General features: G+C 42.1%; 1 protein-coding gene across 4 annotated transcripts; it reads left to right on the top strand.

The window, feature by feature from the left end:
• The first annotated feature begins 895 nt into the window (after positions 1–895).
• znf513a (zinc finger protein 513a) lies at positions 896–14,609 on the top strand. 4 transcript variants are annotated; one of them, XM_076272363.1, is made up of 5 exons: positions 896–1,000; positions 1,819–1,916; positions 2,473–2,607; positions 10,591–11,490; positions 12,390–14,609. In XM_076272363.1, exons 2-5 carry the CDS (start codon positions 1,853–1,855, stop codon positions 13,277–13,279), a joined length of 1,989 nt encoding a protein of 662 aa, XP_076128478.1. In that variant the 5' UTR covers positions 896–1,000; positions 1,819–1,852; the 3' UTR covers positions 13,280–14,609. The 4 variants fall into 4 exon arrangements, with proteins under 4 accessions (XP_076128478.1, XP_076128477.1, XP_076128479.1 ...); XM_076272362.1 differs by having other exon boundaries at positions 1,627–1,916; XM_076272364.1 differs by lacking the exon at positions 1,819–1,916.
• The last annotated feature ends 1,446 nt before the right edge of the window (positions 14,610–16,055 follow it).

Genomic DNA, 16,055 nt, shown 5'->3' with positions numbered 1-16,055 from the left:
GGAAATGCCAAATCGTTTAAGGTAGCCTAAAACATATAAAGCATGAGGGTATAAAGGATAGGCTATGAGGAAAACGACACCTTACCTTCTGTCAGCGCTCTTTCACACTGCCACCGCCGCCGATTGGCTCCTCCCATTGAACAGCCGAGAACGGTAGGTTTTACCGAACCCTCCCACTGCTGCATATTGTCCGTCACCCCTCAGTCAGCTGCATGTTTCGCTGGATCCCACGGTCCGACCAACGCTACATGACGTTGACAAGGAGATCCCCGTTAACCTCAGAGATTCCCTCCCCCTTCTGTGCGCTAAGATGAAGCAGGCATAAAAAGAACCGTCTACTAGAACAATTCACTGAGGAAAATTAAAAAGACGGTCTATTCTTGAATGTTAGTGGTATTTCTCATTGATAGTTAAAACAGAGCCTGGTTGAACTAGCCCAAACGTAGCGAAGAATATCCTCCAAATTTCCCTTAGGCCTATCTGCATCTATGTAATTAGAAAAATAATAAATGTATAGAAGCCTATAGGCTATATGCATTGCAACTGGAGGTCAACTGTTTATTTTAAAGGGCTTGCATGCAGTAGTTGGCCTACTGTGGATTAATATGGCAGAAGTTATTTCTCAAATGAAAATAAATTATAAGGCCAGACTGTTGTATGCCTATATGCAGTCACACACAATGATACTTTCAGAGTGCAGGAAGACGATTGACAATATAGATGTCAATATATCCTTTAAAACAATATTTCAATCAGATTAGCCTTCTCTGGCCATGCCACACCAACATCAGAATTCGGGCCAGAGCTATAATAATAATGCGCAAATGCGTGTGGACTACAAATCCCAGTTGAATGGAGAGGTCAAAAGGAAACGGAAACACGCAACATAGCGGAAGAGAATGTATACAATAGCAATCTAAAAATCAATTAAGTTATGAAAAAAAGCCCATTAATTGCCTTTCTTTGTGGCCGATGTTGTTATGGAATGGCGGATAGCTAGGTATTGTATTTTCTACGCTGCGTATGTTTTTGCATATAAAGAAAATCATTATTCACACGTACAATCTAAACTATGAATATGTTTATGAAATGTTGTTAGCTAACTGACTAGCATAGCTTGTTTACTAGCCAAGTTATCCTCATCGATAGCTCGGCTCGTGACAAATAGAATTAAAATAGCAAGACGAACGTGTGTGATATCTAAGGATCTAGCCCCTTCTCAATTTGCAAGCTAAAATTAGCAAGCTAGCTCGCTATCTTGTAATCTTGACAGGTAGCTCAGTTAGCTAGCTAGCTAACTAGAGACTAACAGATACACTACGTTGTTGGTATCTGTTAAAATAAAAACGGATAACTTAGCAAGATATTTGTAGATATGCGCTTGCAACAACACATTGACGGTTCTTATCTCGCTGGGTAGTTTGGTTTACATGGTCTAGTGTTAGCTTGTGCAGTTGCTGTCACATGGAAAGAACAAATACCCAACAAGCTAGCAAGATAGCTAGTATTTACAACCCAAATTGTGTATAGACAACGTTTATCAACGCTATCTAACTAAACATTATGTTTTTGGTTTAAAACATTATCTCGCCGCTAATAATTGGTCTAATTTATAATCTTCCACAGCATTTCAAGATTTATGGCTAGCAAGCAAGCAAGCTAACTCCAGGCTATTCGTGTTTTGGATGTCATTCGATTTTGCAACACCTCTGTCCTATGGGGTTGTTGACATTCCAGTGCAAGCGGCTCTAAAACGTGTTTATTCACACAAACCCGTGCCTTTAAATTTAATAAAGATGTCAAATTGCTAACAATGAGCTGATAGATACATGAGGCATCGTGAAGCAGGTGCATGACCAGAGAGGCTGACTGGAAGATGCCAAGAAGAAAACAGCAGAATCCACAACCTGTAAAGTGTAAGGAATTCATCCAAAACAAAGAGTTTGGGGCCGATGAATAACACAATTGGGAATAAGGTGGTGGGGGTTTTATCTGATCTTTTGATTACTTTTCTGTTTTAATTCCCTACAGTCTTTTGAAATTGAGCAAAGAGACATCTGTTTGATTACTGCAGGGTCACTGTTGACATAAGAAGACCAGCTCTTAAGTTCCATACGCTCATACTACTCTCACCTGTTAATCTTACTAAATGTTACCATTGCAGACTCCACAGATGACATATATGAGGTTTAAATATATAAATAAGCTAATATTTACTGTACCCTGGTTTTTGTACACCGCCTGCTTTGGATGGAGGCAAAACGCTAGTACACTGGTAGAGAGACCTGGACTTCAAAGGTGTTTTGACTGTTCTAAACCCCTTAATGTGTCATATTTTCATTATATAACACTTGTACTAATGAAATGTAATGTGTTAATGTAAGCATGGTTTTGTATGGATATATATGTTGATTTATTGGGGCTGAGTTATCCTAGGTTGTTTTTTTATTGTTGATATTTTTTTGTTTTTAGTGGATTCTGAAGATGATATAGGACTTGAAACAGCAGCAAGCCTCACCTTTGAGAGTGATCTCATCCTGGGACAAGATCTTGATTTTACAAACTCAGACAATGATGGAAAAGGCATAGGGCTGGATAGATACACAGGTGAGTTTATAAAGCAATATAAGCATCTTAATATAAAATACAGTTGGATTTATTTATGTGGTTATAAGGGCATTAATAGCAGAAAGATTATTTGTATATGTTTATGATTGTAGCAGACACTTTTTGTCTAAAGTTATGTACAATAATAACAATAAACATCATCAAATGTTTACATTTGAACATCAAAATAACAGTTTAAAGTAGACCTAGCTTGCATAAAAGATACCAATAATAGCAATACATTAAATACTTGTAACAGAATAAGAACAATAGCAAATTATAATAACAATAACCATAAATATATACAAATGGTAACCCTGTAAGGTGAATTAATTAGTTAGATGCAAGGTCAACTGATGAACAGCTGGACAATATTTTCAATAAACCATTGACCCTTGACTTGTGCAGAACATTGGATTGAATAAGAACAGTTATTGTGATTATTGTGACAATGCAGATGTTAGGTTTATAATATTGAACATTACCAAATAATATTGTTAGCCACTTACCAACACGTGAAATTAGTTAGTATGACACAATCTTCGTTAAGGCTCCTTAACCTCCTTTGATCTTTGTGTAAATTATAACACTGACCATCTGACTTTGTTTAACATCTGAATTTGTGTACAGTTTTACACTGACTTATTCCGTCCTTAGTATTATATCCTATAACTCATCACTGCATCTCATGCTTAACTGTGTCATGAACCTTTTGCCCACTAGAGTGCAGCATTTTCTCTAATTACTGCTTTACACTGATACGTTTTATAAACACTTATAGGTGCAGATGTTCTTGCTATTTCTTTACTCTGCCCTGTGAATGAAGGTGCCTGGAGTAGAAACTTCTGTTTTTCCCTCCTTAGTTAGATGTGAATAATGTAGCCTTTAAAACAATATAAAAAAAAATACTTAAATAAGTATGCTGAGGTCAGAAATTATGGTATTGTTTTTTTTTTTTGGGCTTAAATGCTATTGTTCAACATGCATTTAAAATATAAAAAATGCCATCCTAGCATCTATACATTGCGATTAACACCTCACAAAAACAAAAAAAAAAACTCTTTAAACTTTAAGTAGACATACATGAAAAAATTAGGGCTGTCAAAATAACTGATTAATTTCGATTAATTAATTTGAGAAAAATAACTGAAAAAAAAAAAATAGTGCAGATTAATCGATTCCGTATGACCTTTGACCCTAAGTCGTTCTAGTCAGTAACCTTTAGACTGTAAAATGAAGGAGAGAGAAGAAAATGTACTGCCTAGATCATTGATTGGAACATTTACTTTTAAAAAACGGCTTGATGGTGTTGATTAAAATAAAGTCCTCTGCAATGTCTGTAGCAAGGAATTTGCATATCACCGGAGTTTGTCAACTCTACAGTCGCACATCAATGCAAACAAATAGTGTTGACATTGAGGGGAGTGTTAATTTATTTTCATTGTGTCCCCTAGGTTATATCTGTGGCCTGAAATGCATTGTATGTGAATTTATTTCCTCAGCATATTAGGTCATATCGTGAAAAAAATAATAAAAGTTTTTGAACTTTTGAATGTCACTAATGCTGATTATTCAATGATTCATTTGAATTTAAATATTTAAAATACTTTCACAGCAAAAATTATATATGCGATTAATTTAGATTAATTAATCACAGAGTATGTAATTAATTCGATTGATTTGTTTAATCGATTGACAGCCCTAGAAAAAATTGATAAAATATTAAATTATATATAATTAGATGTTACCATAAAGTTCTACTCAAAATTTAAAAATAAGTAACAGGTAGATATGTTTTTTTTTGTTTGTTTGTTTTTTTAATGTAGGGCAGATCTGCTGCCACAGCACAAGAAGACATGTTGGACACTTCAACCTTAGAATGCTCCACAGAGTTGAAATCTATGTAATATATAGACATATTCACCTATCCTTATATGTTATTCTGTCTCACTATAATGCACACAAGTCATTGTTGTAGACTTCATTCATCATATTTGTCACAGCAATACGTTTGAAACAAGTAGCAACAACTACATGTAGTGCTGGCCAGGGTTCCCACGGGTCATGTAATTTCTGGAATTATGGAATTTTAGAAAGTCTATTCCAGACATGGAAAGTCAGGGAATTTTATCATTTTTGGGGCAAAGTAATAGAGGGAATTTTGTTGCCTCACCCCTCACTCAATCAAAGTTGCTTCATTAGCATGAATGCCGGGACATAGTATTACCAGTTAGTAAACTCAAAAAATCAAAACCAGTATTCACTCTTTACTTTTTCTCAGTAAGAGAACAAAGGATACTTTTTTAAGTTTTTTAAAAACATTTCAATATGTAAAGTATGATATATTGATAAGAATAGTATATAGAAAGCATAATTGATGACATTAAAGGAACACGCCAACATTTTGGGAACTTAGCTTATTCACCATTTCCCCCAGAGTTAGATAAGATGATACATACCCTTCTTGTCTCTGTGCGTGTAGTAACTCAGTCTGAAGCACCCACCCTAGCATAGCATAGCTCATTGAGGTGGGCAGTTCCAACTAGCCTATCCATTTGACTTGTAAATCCTCGTACGCCCACCCATACGACATGTTGCTAGCGCGAACGCTGGCGTTTGTAGTTTTTTTGGGAAGAACATGGATGCCACCAGGGCAGCAGCTGTCTCGTTAGTGCTGGACATTGGTCTAGAACACGAGAACACGTCCCTCATTATCCCTTGTTCGGTATGGTCAATGTGAATTAATAATAAAAACTTTTTTTAGTAACTCAATTTCGCCTATTTCAATTTCAACAAGTGCTATCACGTTTCTCTCAAGCCACGAGGGGCATTAGCAGGCTAGTCATTGTTATTGTTTTGTGCTACATGTAGCCTCTAGCGAACGGGCTGGAAAACAAATCGTTACATTGTGTTGCACGCACAGCAAGACTGTGCAATGCATGAATTGGTGATCGGATTGAAGCAGCAATGTAAAAAAAAATACATGTCATCTCATCTCAACTATGGGCGCAGCCATGTTTGTGATAAGGTTATACGGCCACCTCAGGGTACCCTCAAGATAAAGGGGGCGTGCCTACGTGAAATGCCGCAAGAAAGCTGGCTAAAGAGACAAATAGAAAGGGCCACAAGATCCAGGGGGTGGAGCTGGATCTTGGTCTGGGTCGTTAGCTTGTTGCTACTGATTTGGTTCGGCTGGCCAACCGAGGATTAGAATAAGTTCACTAAACAATTTTGTAACAAGTAAACTTGTTAATGTCATGAATACATACATCCATGTCATATTTTGTTGATATAACAAGACAACATGTTTCATACGTAATATAAATATGTGTTCACTTCTGCCGTTTTGGGTAGCTAATGTTAGCTGCTAGTAAAAAACAGTCTGGAAACTGTAATGATCCTACCCGATCAACCCATCATACTGCAATATTAAGCATTTCGGACCCACATTGGTAATGTCAGAGACTTAAAGGAACCATATGTAAGATTGTGGCCAAAACCGGTACTGCAATCACTTTCAAATTACTGTAGAGCGGTGTATCCCCTACCCCCTCTAACCTGACTCTCGCCAGATGAATTTCGTTCTGCTTAGCTCCGCCTAGCTTCACTCACATCCATCTGGGACCTCTTCCATTGAGAGTGATTTCTGCACCAGATTTTATGGTACAGCCAATCAGGACGCAGGGCGGGAGTTTAATAGATGTGACATAGCGTAGAAGCGACTGTGAGACTGTTATCAGGGTCACGGGTTGGCTTCGATGTGAGTGGTTGAAGTAGCACGTCAATAGATGACGGACAAGTGGCTTATTCAATCATATGCAAGCATTTTTTGATTAGGCCCAGCCTTCTGAAGCAACACTCCAATGGATTGGTCCCAGATGGATGAGTGGAGCTAGGCGGAACAAAATTCATCTGGCGAGAGTCAGGTTATACCCCCTCCCCCCTGACTCGAGGTTGCCAACCCAGATGCCGCAACACTACTGACTTCGTGATTAGTAGATAGGTGGAGGGTGGCGCATCAGGCCAAAACACGACATGACATGACAAAACACAACATCAACATCAGTTGAGGGCTGCAACTTCACTTTTTAAATGACAATATCCTGGCCGGACTACTGTTGTCAGTGATATAAGTATTTGAAATGAACATGATTTCTTAATGTCTAGTGACATATCAGGGCTATTTTATGATTAATTGAAATACATTTCTTACATACGGTTCCTTTAATTCTTCGTATTATAAGTCAGTGTAACATCCATTATTTTAAGGTAAACAACCTGCATTGTGTTGCTTTAAGTGCTAAAGTGCCTTTACATGTGATGACTGTTTGATCAATTGGTTCAGTTATTCGGTCACAGTTAGCTTAGTGCGCTAGCTAAACCATAGACAGCGAATGGCATGCTACTGTAGCTAGCTTTATATGCTAAGCTAAGCAACAACACAAATTAATACTAAATAAATACTAGCTAAACTAAAAAAAAAACTAAATACCAACTGAAGCAACTTGCACATAAATCTGTAGTTTGTTGGGACATAACATGTAGTGATTGTACAATAAAAAGCAAAGTGAGGGCTCTGGCCGTATATATATATATATATATATATATATATATATATATATATATACTGTCAGTATATATATATATCTATGGGCTCTGGCAAAGGCGCCCTTCGGTGCATTACCGCCACCTACATGATCACGTCAATGTATGGTAGGGTGCAAGCGCGGATATAGTGGGAGGAGTTGGACCTAGATCCAGCTCTACCCCTTTTATCTTGTGTTCTGCAGCGAGACCTAACTCATCCTATAGGCCAGAGTGAGTGATTTAAATCTAATTCTGGCTGCTATAAACCAATGAAGAATAACTAACAAAGGAGTTACATGTGTCTTCCTTGGCTGATTAAAGACCAGATGTGCAGCTGCAGTCCGAATCATATGTAGTGGACTCTCTACACAAGCAAGAATGGCTGCTGACTATAGCTGATATGGATGGTATATTGTTTTAGATAAGGTTTGATCTTCCAACTATTATCTAGGATCAACCGACATGACTTTGTGACTGAGGCTGCATGCTCAGAGAAATGTAGTCGGTCATCAATAATGACACCCAAGTTACGTGCCCTTTTAGCAGGGGTCAGTGAAGATGAGCCAAGCTAGATGCTGATGTGTTGGGAAATTGCTGTATTAGCTGGAAATAACCAGAAGCTCAGTTTTGGAGAGATTGAGCTGAAAGTGTTGATTGTGTGTATATACAGTATACAATAAAAAAAATATATTGTTGCAGGAAATTTATTATGCAAAAATGTCTAAATTGGCCAGACAAGTAGCCTATTTTGTACGTTTATACAAATGAAAGGGTCCTTGCTGTTCAACAGTCCTGTCTCTTTGATTTCTCTTCAAAATTTGTTTTACACAAATATAGTGTATAGTATATGATAACATCATTAACAACAACAATAGCAGCTAAATGCTGACATATGCTATGCTAAGCCTGGGTGTTCACAAGTATATCAATGTATGTCAGCATACCGGTATATTCCATTTAAGTTGTTTATCATCTCCAGCACAGTCTACCTAGATAGCCTTTAGAAACCTCAAACTTTATATGGATTCCCAATGTGTCTAAATTGTCAATTGGTTTTGAAGGGGAAATGTCTGTGAGAATGTATTGGCAATGTTTGATCCTTACCCACCCCACAGTGGCTCCTTTTGTCTATTTTTCCTTCCCTATCGCAGGCTTGATGTTTGGGTCTGTTGCGTTATGATGCAAATGGAAGGCCATTAGCGGCGAATGAGTGTTTTATGGCCACACATCAGTCAGGGAATGGTTAACATCCCTCGTGTGTGTGTGTGTGTGTGTGTGTGTGTGTGTGTGTGTGTGTGTGTGTGTGTGTGTGTGTGTGTGTGTGTGTGTAAGTGTGGCAGGGGGCTGAAAGGGTGGGGAGCTGTGGGACTGTGTTTTGCTGATGACAGTCTTGTCAGGGTGAACTGACGGAAACCAAAAACTGGTGGATCTCCCCCCACTGAAAAAAAAGACAAAGAGGGGAAGAGAGAAAGAGAGAGAGAGAGAAAAAATAGCATCCTGCTACCATTATTATATAAAGGGTCGTCAAGAAGACCATCATCATCAAGGACACCATTACGGGAAGGCATTTATTCATCATCATCATCATCATCATCATCATCATCATCATCATCATCATCGCCGCTGCCGCCTTCTCCACTCTGTGTCATTATCATCATCATCATCATCATCATCATCATCATCTCCCCTCATCACCATCAGGACAGCCATTATAGTCATCATCATTATCATTAGGCAGAGTAATCATCCACCAGGGGTTTGTGAAAAGCCCAATATAAAGCTCAGACCAGGCAGTCGTCTCTCTCACTCTCCACCACGCTCTCGCTCGGCAGTCTCCCTCTCACTCCGCACTGAGTTGGGGAGAGAGACGCCGTGTCTGTGCTCGTGTGTGTAGAGCAGCAGCAGCTGCAGGCTCGCTCGTTCACTCGGTCTGCTGGTCATCTCTCGCTGCCAGAGAAGGCCGTTTCTCCAGACAGACAGACAGACAGCCAGACAGACAGACAGCCAGACAGAGAGGTGGAGAGCGGGCCAGCTTCAGGCTCCCTAGCCGTCTCCACCTCCTCCCCCTTTGGCTCTATTCTCGAACGACAGTGTTTTTTTAACGTCTTTTTTTTGTTGTTGTTTGTTTTTCATTTCCTAAAAAGCCTTTCAAAGCTTGTTGGAAGACCACGATTTCAGTAAGTATAAGGCGACAGGAGGTTTTTGATTGCTTGACAAGGTGATAAAATAGCTTGAATACGGGCGTCATTGAAGAAAAAAATTATTGCTGTAATACTTTGTCGTGATGCCATTCTGCTTTGTAGATTTCAAGTTTGTTGTGGGATACTTGCACTAGATGTTGAGGGGGCATGCTGTTGCTGGGTTTGTTGTTTTTTCTACAAAAAGGATTTTTTCTGCGTGTATTATAATAGTATAGGGTAGTGAAGCATGCAATGTAATTATGTATCACTGTTAAAAGATTTTAACATCATGTGTATCGTCTGTCCATGTTGAATGCCTTGGATTAGCGATTCAATTCAACAACTTCTACTTGTTGATAGCAATCAATAGAAAGGCTGTGAATGAAAGACCTGCTTTGTCAGTAGATACATTGGAACAGATATTTAGCATTTATGACATTAGACATTATAGTACATATGTAATTTTGCATGTATGTATCACACTATAATGTATATGTAATTTTGCATGTGTAGCTGTATTTGCTATGTAATAATACATGCATTATGTAGATGATATAATGTATACATAATACATACAATGTTTTCATAATGTGGCCAGTTCATCATTACCAGAACAATGCTCATATTCAGATCTAATATGGAATTTCACTATGGCATAGTGAATATTTATATTACTGATTATGTTTCAGTTTCAGTCAGCATAAATAGTGGTGTTATCCTTCATGAAGTGCTGACATGACAGGATAATTTGGTGTGGTTGTGGTATAGAGAAAAGCCTTTGATATTGTGAACCCCTCAGATTACCTGGCACAGCATATGTGTGAAGTTGCAAATGTCTCCTGATGCTGTGCTGATTAGTGTGTGTGTGTGTGTGTGTGTGTGTGTGTACACTTCAAAATCATTCAAAATCAAAATCAAGAATAATTTCTTGTCAAAAAGGCTTCATTGGACTTGTAAATAGCTCATCATGACTGAAATGGGGATCACTGCAAGACTAGAAACTGTTGGTTTTTTATTTGTTGCAAGGAGTCATCCCATGTAGAAAATAATATTTTTTCCTCTATTATATACTAATTCCTCTATTATATACTTTGGAGGTCAAAGAAACCATAATGATCTGACTAAATGTCACAATTGCTGAATTACAACCACATGTTCATGTGACCACCCACCCACAAATCACCCATCTGTCCTGTGTCCACCTGTGTCCCTGCAGCTGACCTGGGCTTGCCCGTGTTCTCCCTGGCCGACGAGGAAAGCTCCTCCTACAGCCGCCTGAGCATGGAGAGCGACACCGAAGAGCCTCGCAGCGAACGTGACGCACTCACCACCTCCGCCGCCAACGCATCTGCCTCCACGACCCCCTCCTCCGAGTCGGCCTTCCCCTCCTACCTGGCCTGCAGGGCCTGCGGGCGGCTGTCGGAGGACCCCTTAGGGACCGGCCTGGACCTGGTGGGCCCCTACTGCCTACACTGCTGCAAGGCTGGGAGTCTGGGAGTAAGAGAGGGGCCCGGGTGTTACCGGAGGGCCGCTGGGGGTCCCGCCGCCTCGAGGTCGGAGGCGGCAGCGGAAGGGCTGATGGACAGAGAGGGGCTGGGGTTGGTCGCCGGCGACGACGGCTCGCTGCTGAAGCTGCACTCGTGCCACCTGTGCGGCTTCTCGTCGCGCTACGCCAACCACGTCAAGCGGCACATGAAGACGCACAACGGCGAGAAGCCGTACCGCTGCCCGCTGTGCACGTACGCCTCGGCACAGCTGGTCAATCTGCAGCGGCACCTGCGCATCCACACCGGCGAAAAGCCCTACAAGTGCCAGAGCTGCGCCTTTGCCTGCAGCTCCCTCGGCAACCTCAAGAGGCACCAGCGTATGCACTCCGCCACTGGGGGTGCCACGGTCACCGCTGGCGTGGTCGCGCCACCTGCTTCTTCTTCTTCTTCTGCTGTTGCTGCTGCTGCTGCTGCTGCAGCTGCACCCAGCCCTGGAGGGCAGCAGCAGGGAGGGGGCGGCCGAGTCACCGGGGGCCCACGGAGGAGTGCCGTCAGTGGGGGACACAGTCTCCGGAGGCCCCTTAGGAGCCACAGAGCCAGGAGGGAGGCAGCTAGGACGAGTAACAATGGTAAGGAGCAGCTGGTAGGGAAGAGGAGCTGGGATTGCATGGTGTGATGATATGCCTTACAGCCAGGCCGCAATTGTTTTAGAATTTTTCAGAATGTCTAATTTTGGACATTTCATTTTTCTAATGTGCCTGTCACTATCGTGTAGCCAATTCCATTGATTATAGTGGAAGCCAATTGTTCCAGCAGACGCTCCACGAACGAGACGCTTCAATTACATGCCTGATGTAGCCTCACTGTTAGGAGTTCATTTTGTGATGTTTCACCTCCCGTGTCTTCTGTTTTATGTCAGATTTTCAAATGCACTATGGCTGTTATCAAGTTAGCAGGAACAGTCTGCACCAAGCAGCGCAATAATTTCTTGCAACAAGCTGTAGATCTTACACAGTCTTGCATAAAACAGCTTCATGCTGTTGTAATACAAGAAATTGCTCTCTTTGCAAAGCTCGTCATCAACCTCACTCCTCTGACAGATTAACCCATTTACTCCTAAAATGCCTGCTAAAAACGCCTATAGAATCCTATGGCATTCTAGACTAAATAACCTTATTTCCTGAGGGTTTTCTGAAAAAATACTAAAAATTGTCAACGTCTACCAAAATGTAATATCTAAGCCTCTGTAGCACCTAGAAACATGAAATAAAAAGCATGCTTCGCTACGCAGCAACCAGCGGGAGATTTAATGTTGCGCTATGTAGCAACCGGCGGGAGATAGAATGTTGCGTCGTGCAGCATCCGGCGCGAATTTACCTTTAACAAGTATCTGAGCATGAGAACCTTGTCGTGAGTCACTGTTATGATCTTCTGGAGATTTTGAGCTTCAGAAGCAAAGGTTACATTTTCCATTATCTATTATTTAATTTTATATTGTTTTTATATTTATCTTTATCTCCCCCCTCAGAAATGGTGTCCCGAAATGACTTGGCTCATCTACCTGTGGGTGGAGGCGATGGCGGTTTCCTACAGGCTTTTGATGGCCCCAGAGCAGAACCCCAGCAACACCACCAGCACCAGCACCAGCGTCCGCCTGATCTCCACTCTCCTCCTCCTCGTCCTCCTCCTCCTCCTCCGCCCGTTCCCCCTCAACAGCCTCAGCCTCCCGCCTCCCTGCCCCCTCTCCTCTTCCCCTTCACCTGCCGCCTGTGCGGCGTCGCCCTGGACGACGAGGACGGTTCCTCGGCCCAGATCTGCGCCCGCTGCACCCTCGAGCTCCTCACCAAGGACTCGAGCGGGCCGGGCGAACGGGCCGGCGGCGCCAGCGAGCGGGTGTACACGTGCGCGGCGTGCCCCTTCCTCACGCACTACCCCAACCACCTGGCGCGGCACATGAAGACGCACAGCGGCGAGAAGCCGTACAAGTGCCCGCAGTGCGACTACGCCTCGGCGCACTTCGACAACCTCAAGCGGCACCACCGCGTGCACACGGGTGAGAAGCCCTACAAGTGCCACCTGTGCGAGTACGCCTGCGGCAACCTGGCCAACCTCAAGCGGCACCAGCGCGTGCACTCGGGCGCCAAGCCCTTCCAGTGCGCGCTGTGCAGCTACAGCTGCAACCAGAGCATGAACCTCAAGCGCCACATGCTGCGACACACCGGCGAGAAGCCGCACAAGTGCCAGGAGTGCGGCTACACCACGGGCCACTGGGACAACTACAAGCGGCACCAGAAGAAGCACGGGCTGGCCGCCGACGGCTGGGTCAAGGTGCAGCTGCCCGGGGGCGAGGAAGGCGAGGAGGACGAGGAAGAAGAGGAGGAGATGATGGTCGAGGAAGAGGAAGGGGAGGTGGTGTAGGCGTACTGAACTGATGGATGGTGGCAGAGGTGGGGATTTGGGGTGGTGTGCAGCAATGAGAGGGGGGTGAGTGTTGGAAGAGAGATGAGTGGGATGAGTATCTTAATAGATGGGAATGAACAGATTTAATGCAATGAACGGAACAAACTGATTTAATAAATGCAGATGCCTATGAGGTGATTGCACTTTTGAGTGAAATCGCTTGAGGAAAGGGAAGAAATAACTTGAGCTGTGAAACAGTTGTATAGTGAGATTTCAGATTGTTTTCAAAGGAAAAAAAAATCTACCAGCATAACCTTGGATGGTGTTTCTTGGTGTTTGTTCTTTCTTGTTTTTTTTCTTTTACCATCGTGAGTGTGTGTCTTCTTCAATCATCCATTGGCTGCTATGTTGACCAATTGTGCACAACTTTTTTAAAATATAAACTTTGTACACCAACTGGAATGTTCTGTTGCCTTGGCGATGAAGAGAACCTGTGTGGAGTGGGGGGGAGTGTCTGCCTTGTGTCTCTGCTTGACAGAACATTCGCTGCACACACACCCCCTTTGAGTCCTGTTTGCCAAACATGCCACTGACACTAAACTGAATGCTCCACGCACTGATGTCCTTATCCTGGCCTGCCTTGGTTCTGCATTCACTTCTAGGAAAGGTAACACGTGCAGAATATTATGGGATGCAGGCAACACTGTGACCTTATGCCATATATTATGTCAGACATTTTAGAAATGCCAATCATGTTTGATTTTTCTCTCCCTCTCTCTCTCTGTCTGTCCGTCCCCCACAAAGTAACGCTCTTAACACAAGTTCTGAACATTTTAATTTAATTTCCTCTTGCGCCACAGGGACTGGTAGTGACGTGGAGGCTGTTGCGTTTTGGCGATTAGTTGAGTCTTATAACTGTGAAATAGCTAATTTTGTTTTTTGTCTTGTCAATTTTTTTGTTGTTGTTTGTTTCTCTTGAAGTCTGATAGCAAGCATGAGTGTTAATTTGAGTACTATAAATAGCGTTTATTTTTTTAAACGTGACTGCCTTGATCCATTTGAAAATCATATTTTTAATATATAGACATTTTTTTCTTTTAGTGTCCCTTGTCTGAGGAATGTTAAACCACATTTTGCTGTCTGTGGGACTTTATTGCTCGTCAAGGGAAGGGGTGGGAAGTGGGGTCAAACTATAGGGACCATGATGACTATATGCAGTTAAAAAACTTTCAGGTTGCCAAGAGATGATTTGAGTTTGAGGTGAAGGTGTTCTAGATGTTTATGGTGCTGTGGAGTGTTCTCTTGTAATTATGCAGTGGTTTCATGATTGCCTTAAGTATTCTGAAATTAAAATAAGCATAAAAAAAGTTGAGTGGTTGTTATTCCCTCTGCAAATCTCGTTTACTCTACTTTGTAAGTCTCTTCCAATTGCCAGTCTAATAAATACTAGTTAACTGTGGCCAACTTCACTTAACATGTCCTTCCATTTACCAACTGATTTTTTTCCCTTCCAAATACTGACGTGATGTGACCTCGAATAGCACAAAATAACACCGCATTTTGCAGCCCTGATAATGGTGTTTGTTACATATATAATAGAGAAGAAAACCACAATTACGCACTGCAGTGAGCAGGTTACATCACCTTTTGTGGGCTGAGCTTTGTTGTGAGTGCTGTTGGGTCAACCTGCAGCCTGTTTGTCCCTCTGCATTCACTAATGCTAGCTTCCAAATGATAGCGTTCCGTTCCGGAAACGTTAAAGAGAGGGCAATGCTGGGTCTACTAACATCGACCAGTCAACCACGGAGTCATTTTCCCAGCGTTAGTTCTAGAGTCTACCACAGGAGGGCACTATGTGAAAACATTACAGAACTGGCATTTTGGGTGGTTGTGAGACACCACTTTTTAACCTTTCTACTTGACATGTGGGAATATCAGCATAAAATGCTAGAGTCAAGTTCTCATCACCCTTTCTGACTGCAGCCGTTATAAGAGGGGGTGGTACCTTTGTGAGTTGTATGTGTAAAATAAGTAAAAGATACTGATTAAAATGCTGTGGCAGGCAATTACAGCGCTAGCCTAATCCCCTACGCGCCACTGAGGTTGTGCGCTGTGGTGCTGTTACAAAAGCCGCAGTGCCACCAACAAGAGAATCGCAACCACAGAGGCCAGAGCGAGAGAGAGATGACAAGACAGAAGTAAACAAGCCGGGTGCTGCTGGTACCGATATGACAAATCAGAACAGCATGCGAGCTTAGCTATTGTCACCCAGGGAGAATGACACGCACGCGAGCCTCAAGAAAGTCTGTGGAAAGAATAATAAATATTCCCTCATTCTAGTCCTGCAACGCGAGGTGAAGTAGGCGGTGAAGGTGTGGCCGTTTTAACGAGCCCACAATGAAATCTAAACCAAACCAGAAAAAGTGTGTGTGTGTGTATATATATATATATATATATATATATATATATATATATATATATATATATATAGAAAACAAAATCATGAGGTGATGTTTTTATGGATGCGCACCAACCACATGGATCCGACTGATAGGTTCCAAAAGCTTCTGAGGACACATCCAGACTTGGCGTCTCAGTTGGCGCCACACATGTAATCCTGTGAACCAAAAAAAGCAGCTAAATTGTGCCTTTTGCACTCACGTCATCATGTCAACTTGCCATTTAAAGCCCATGGTGAAAAAGAAATGAATGATTCACTCACATCATGTAGTTTGTGATATTTGGCACCTAAATTTATTGGAGTTCCAGCACTCGGTTCCCATTTTTTTCCCCC

The sequence above is a fragment of the Alosa pseudoharengus genome, unplaced genomic scaffold (genome assembly GCF_046254945.1).
Source record: "Alosa pseudoharengus isolate Yale_2024_CS ecotype anadromous, Long Island Sound unplaced genomic scaffold, YU_APseudo_1.1 YU_APseudo_1.1_scf_7, whole genome shotgun sequence".
Lineage (NCBI taxonomy): Eukaryota > Metazoa > Chordata > Actinopteri > Clupeiformes > Clupeidae > Alosa > Alosa pseudoharengus.
Note: the sequence above shows the minus strand (reverse complement) of the source record. Positions and strands in the feature narration are given on the sequence as shown.

Coding starts and splice junctions, on each gene's coding strand:
- znf513a (XM_076272363.1), top strand. CDS start 1,853: ATGACCAGAGAGGCTGACTGGAAGATGCCAAGAAGAAAACAGCAGAAT. Junction 1,917..2,472: donor GAATCCACAACCTGTAAAGT/GTAAGGAATTCA, acceptor TTTTGTTTTTAG/TGGATTCTGAAGATGATATA. Junction 11,491..12,389: donor AGCTAGGACGAGTAACAATG/GTAAGGAGCAGC, acceptor CTCCCCCCTCAG/AAATGGTGTCCCGAAATGAC.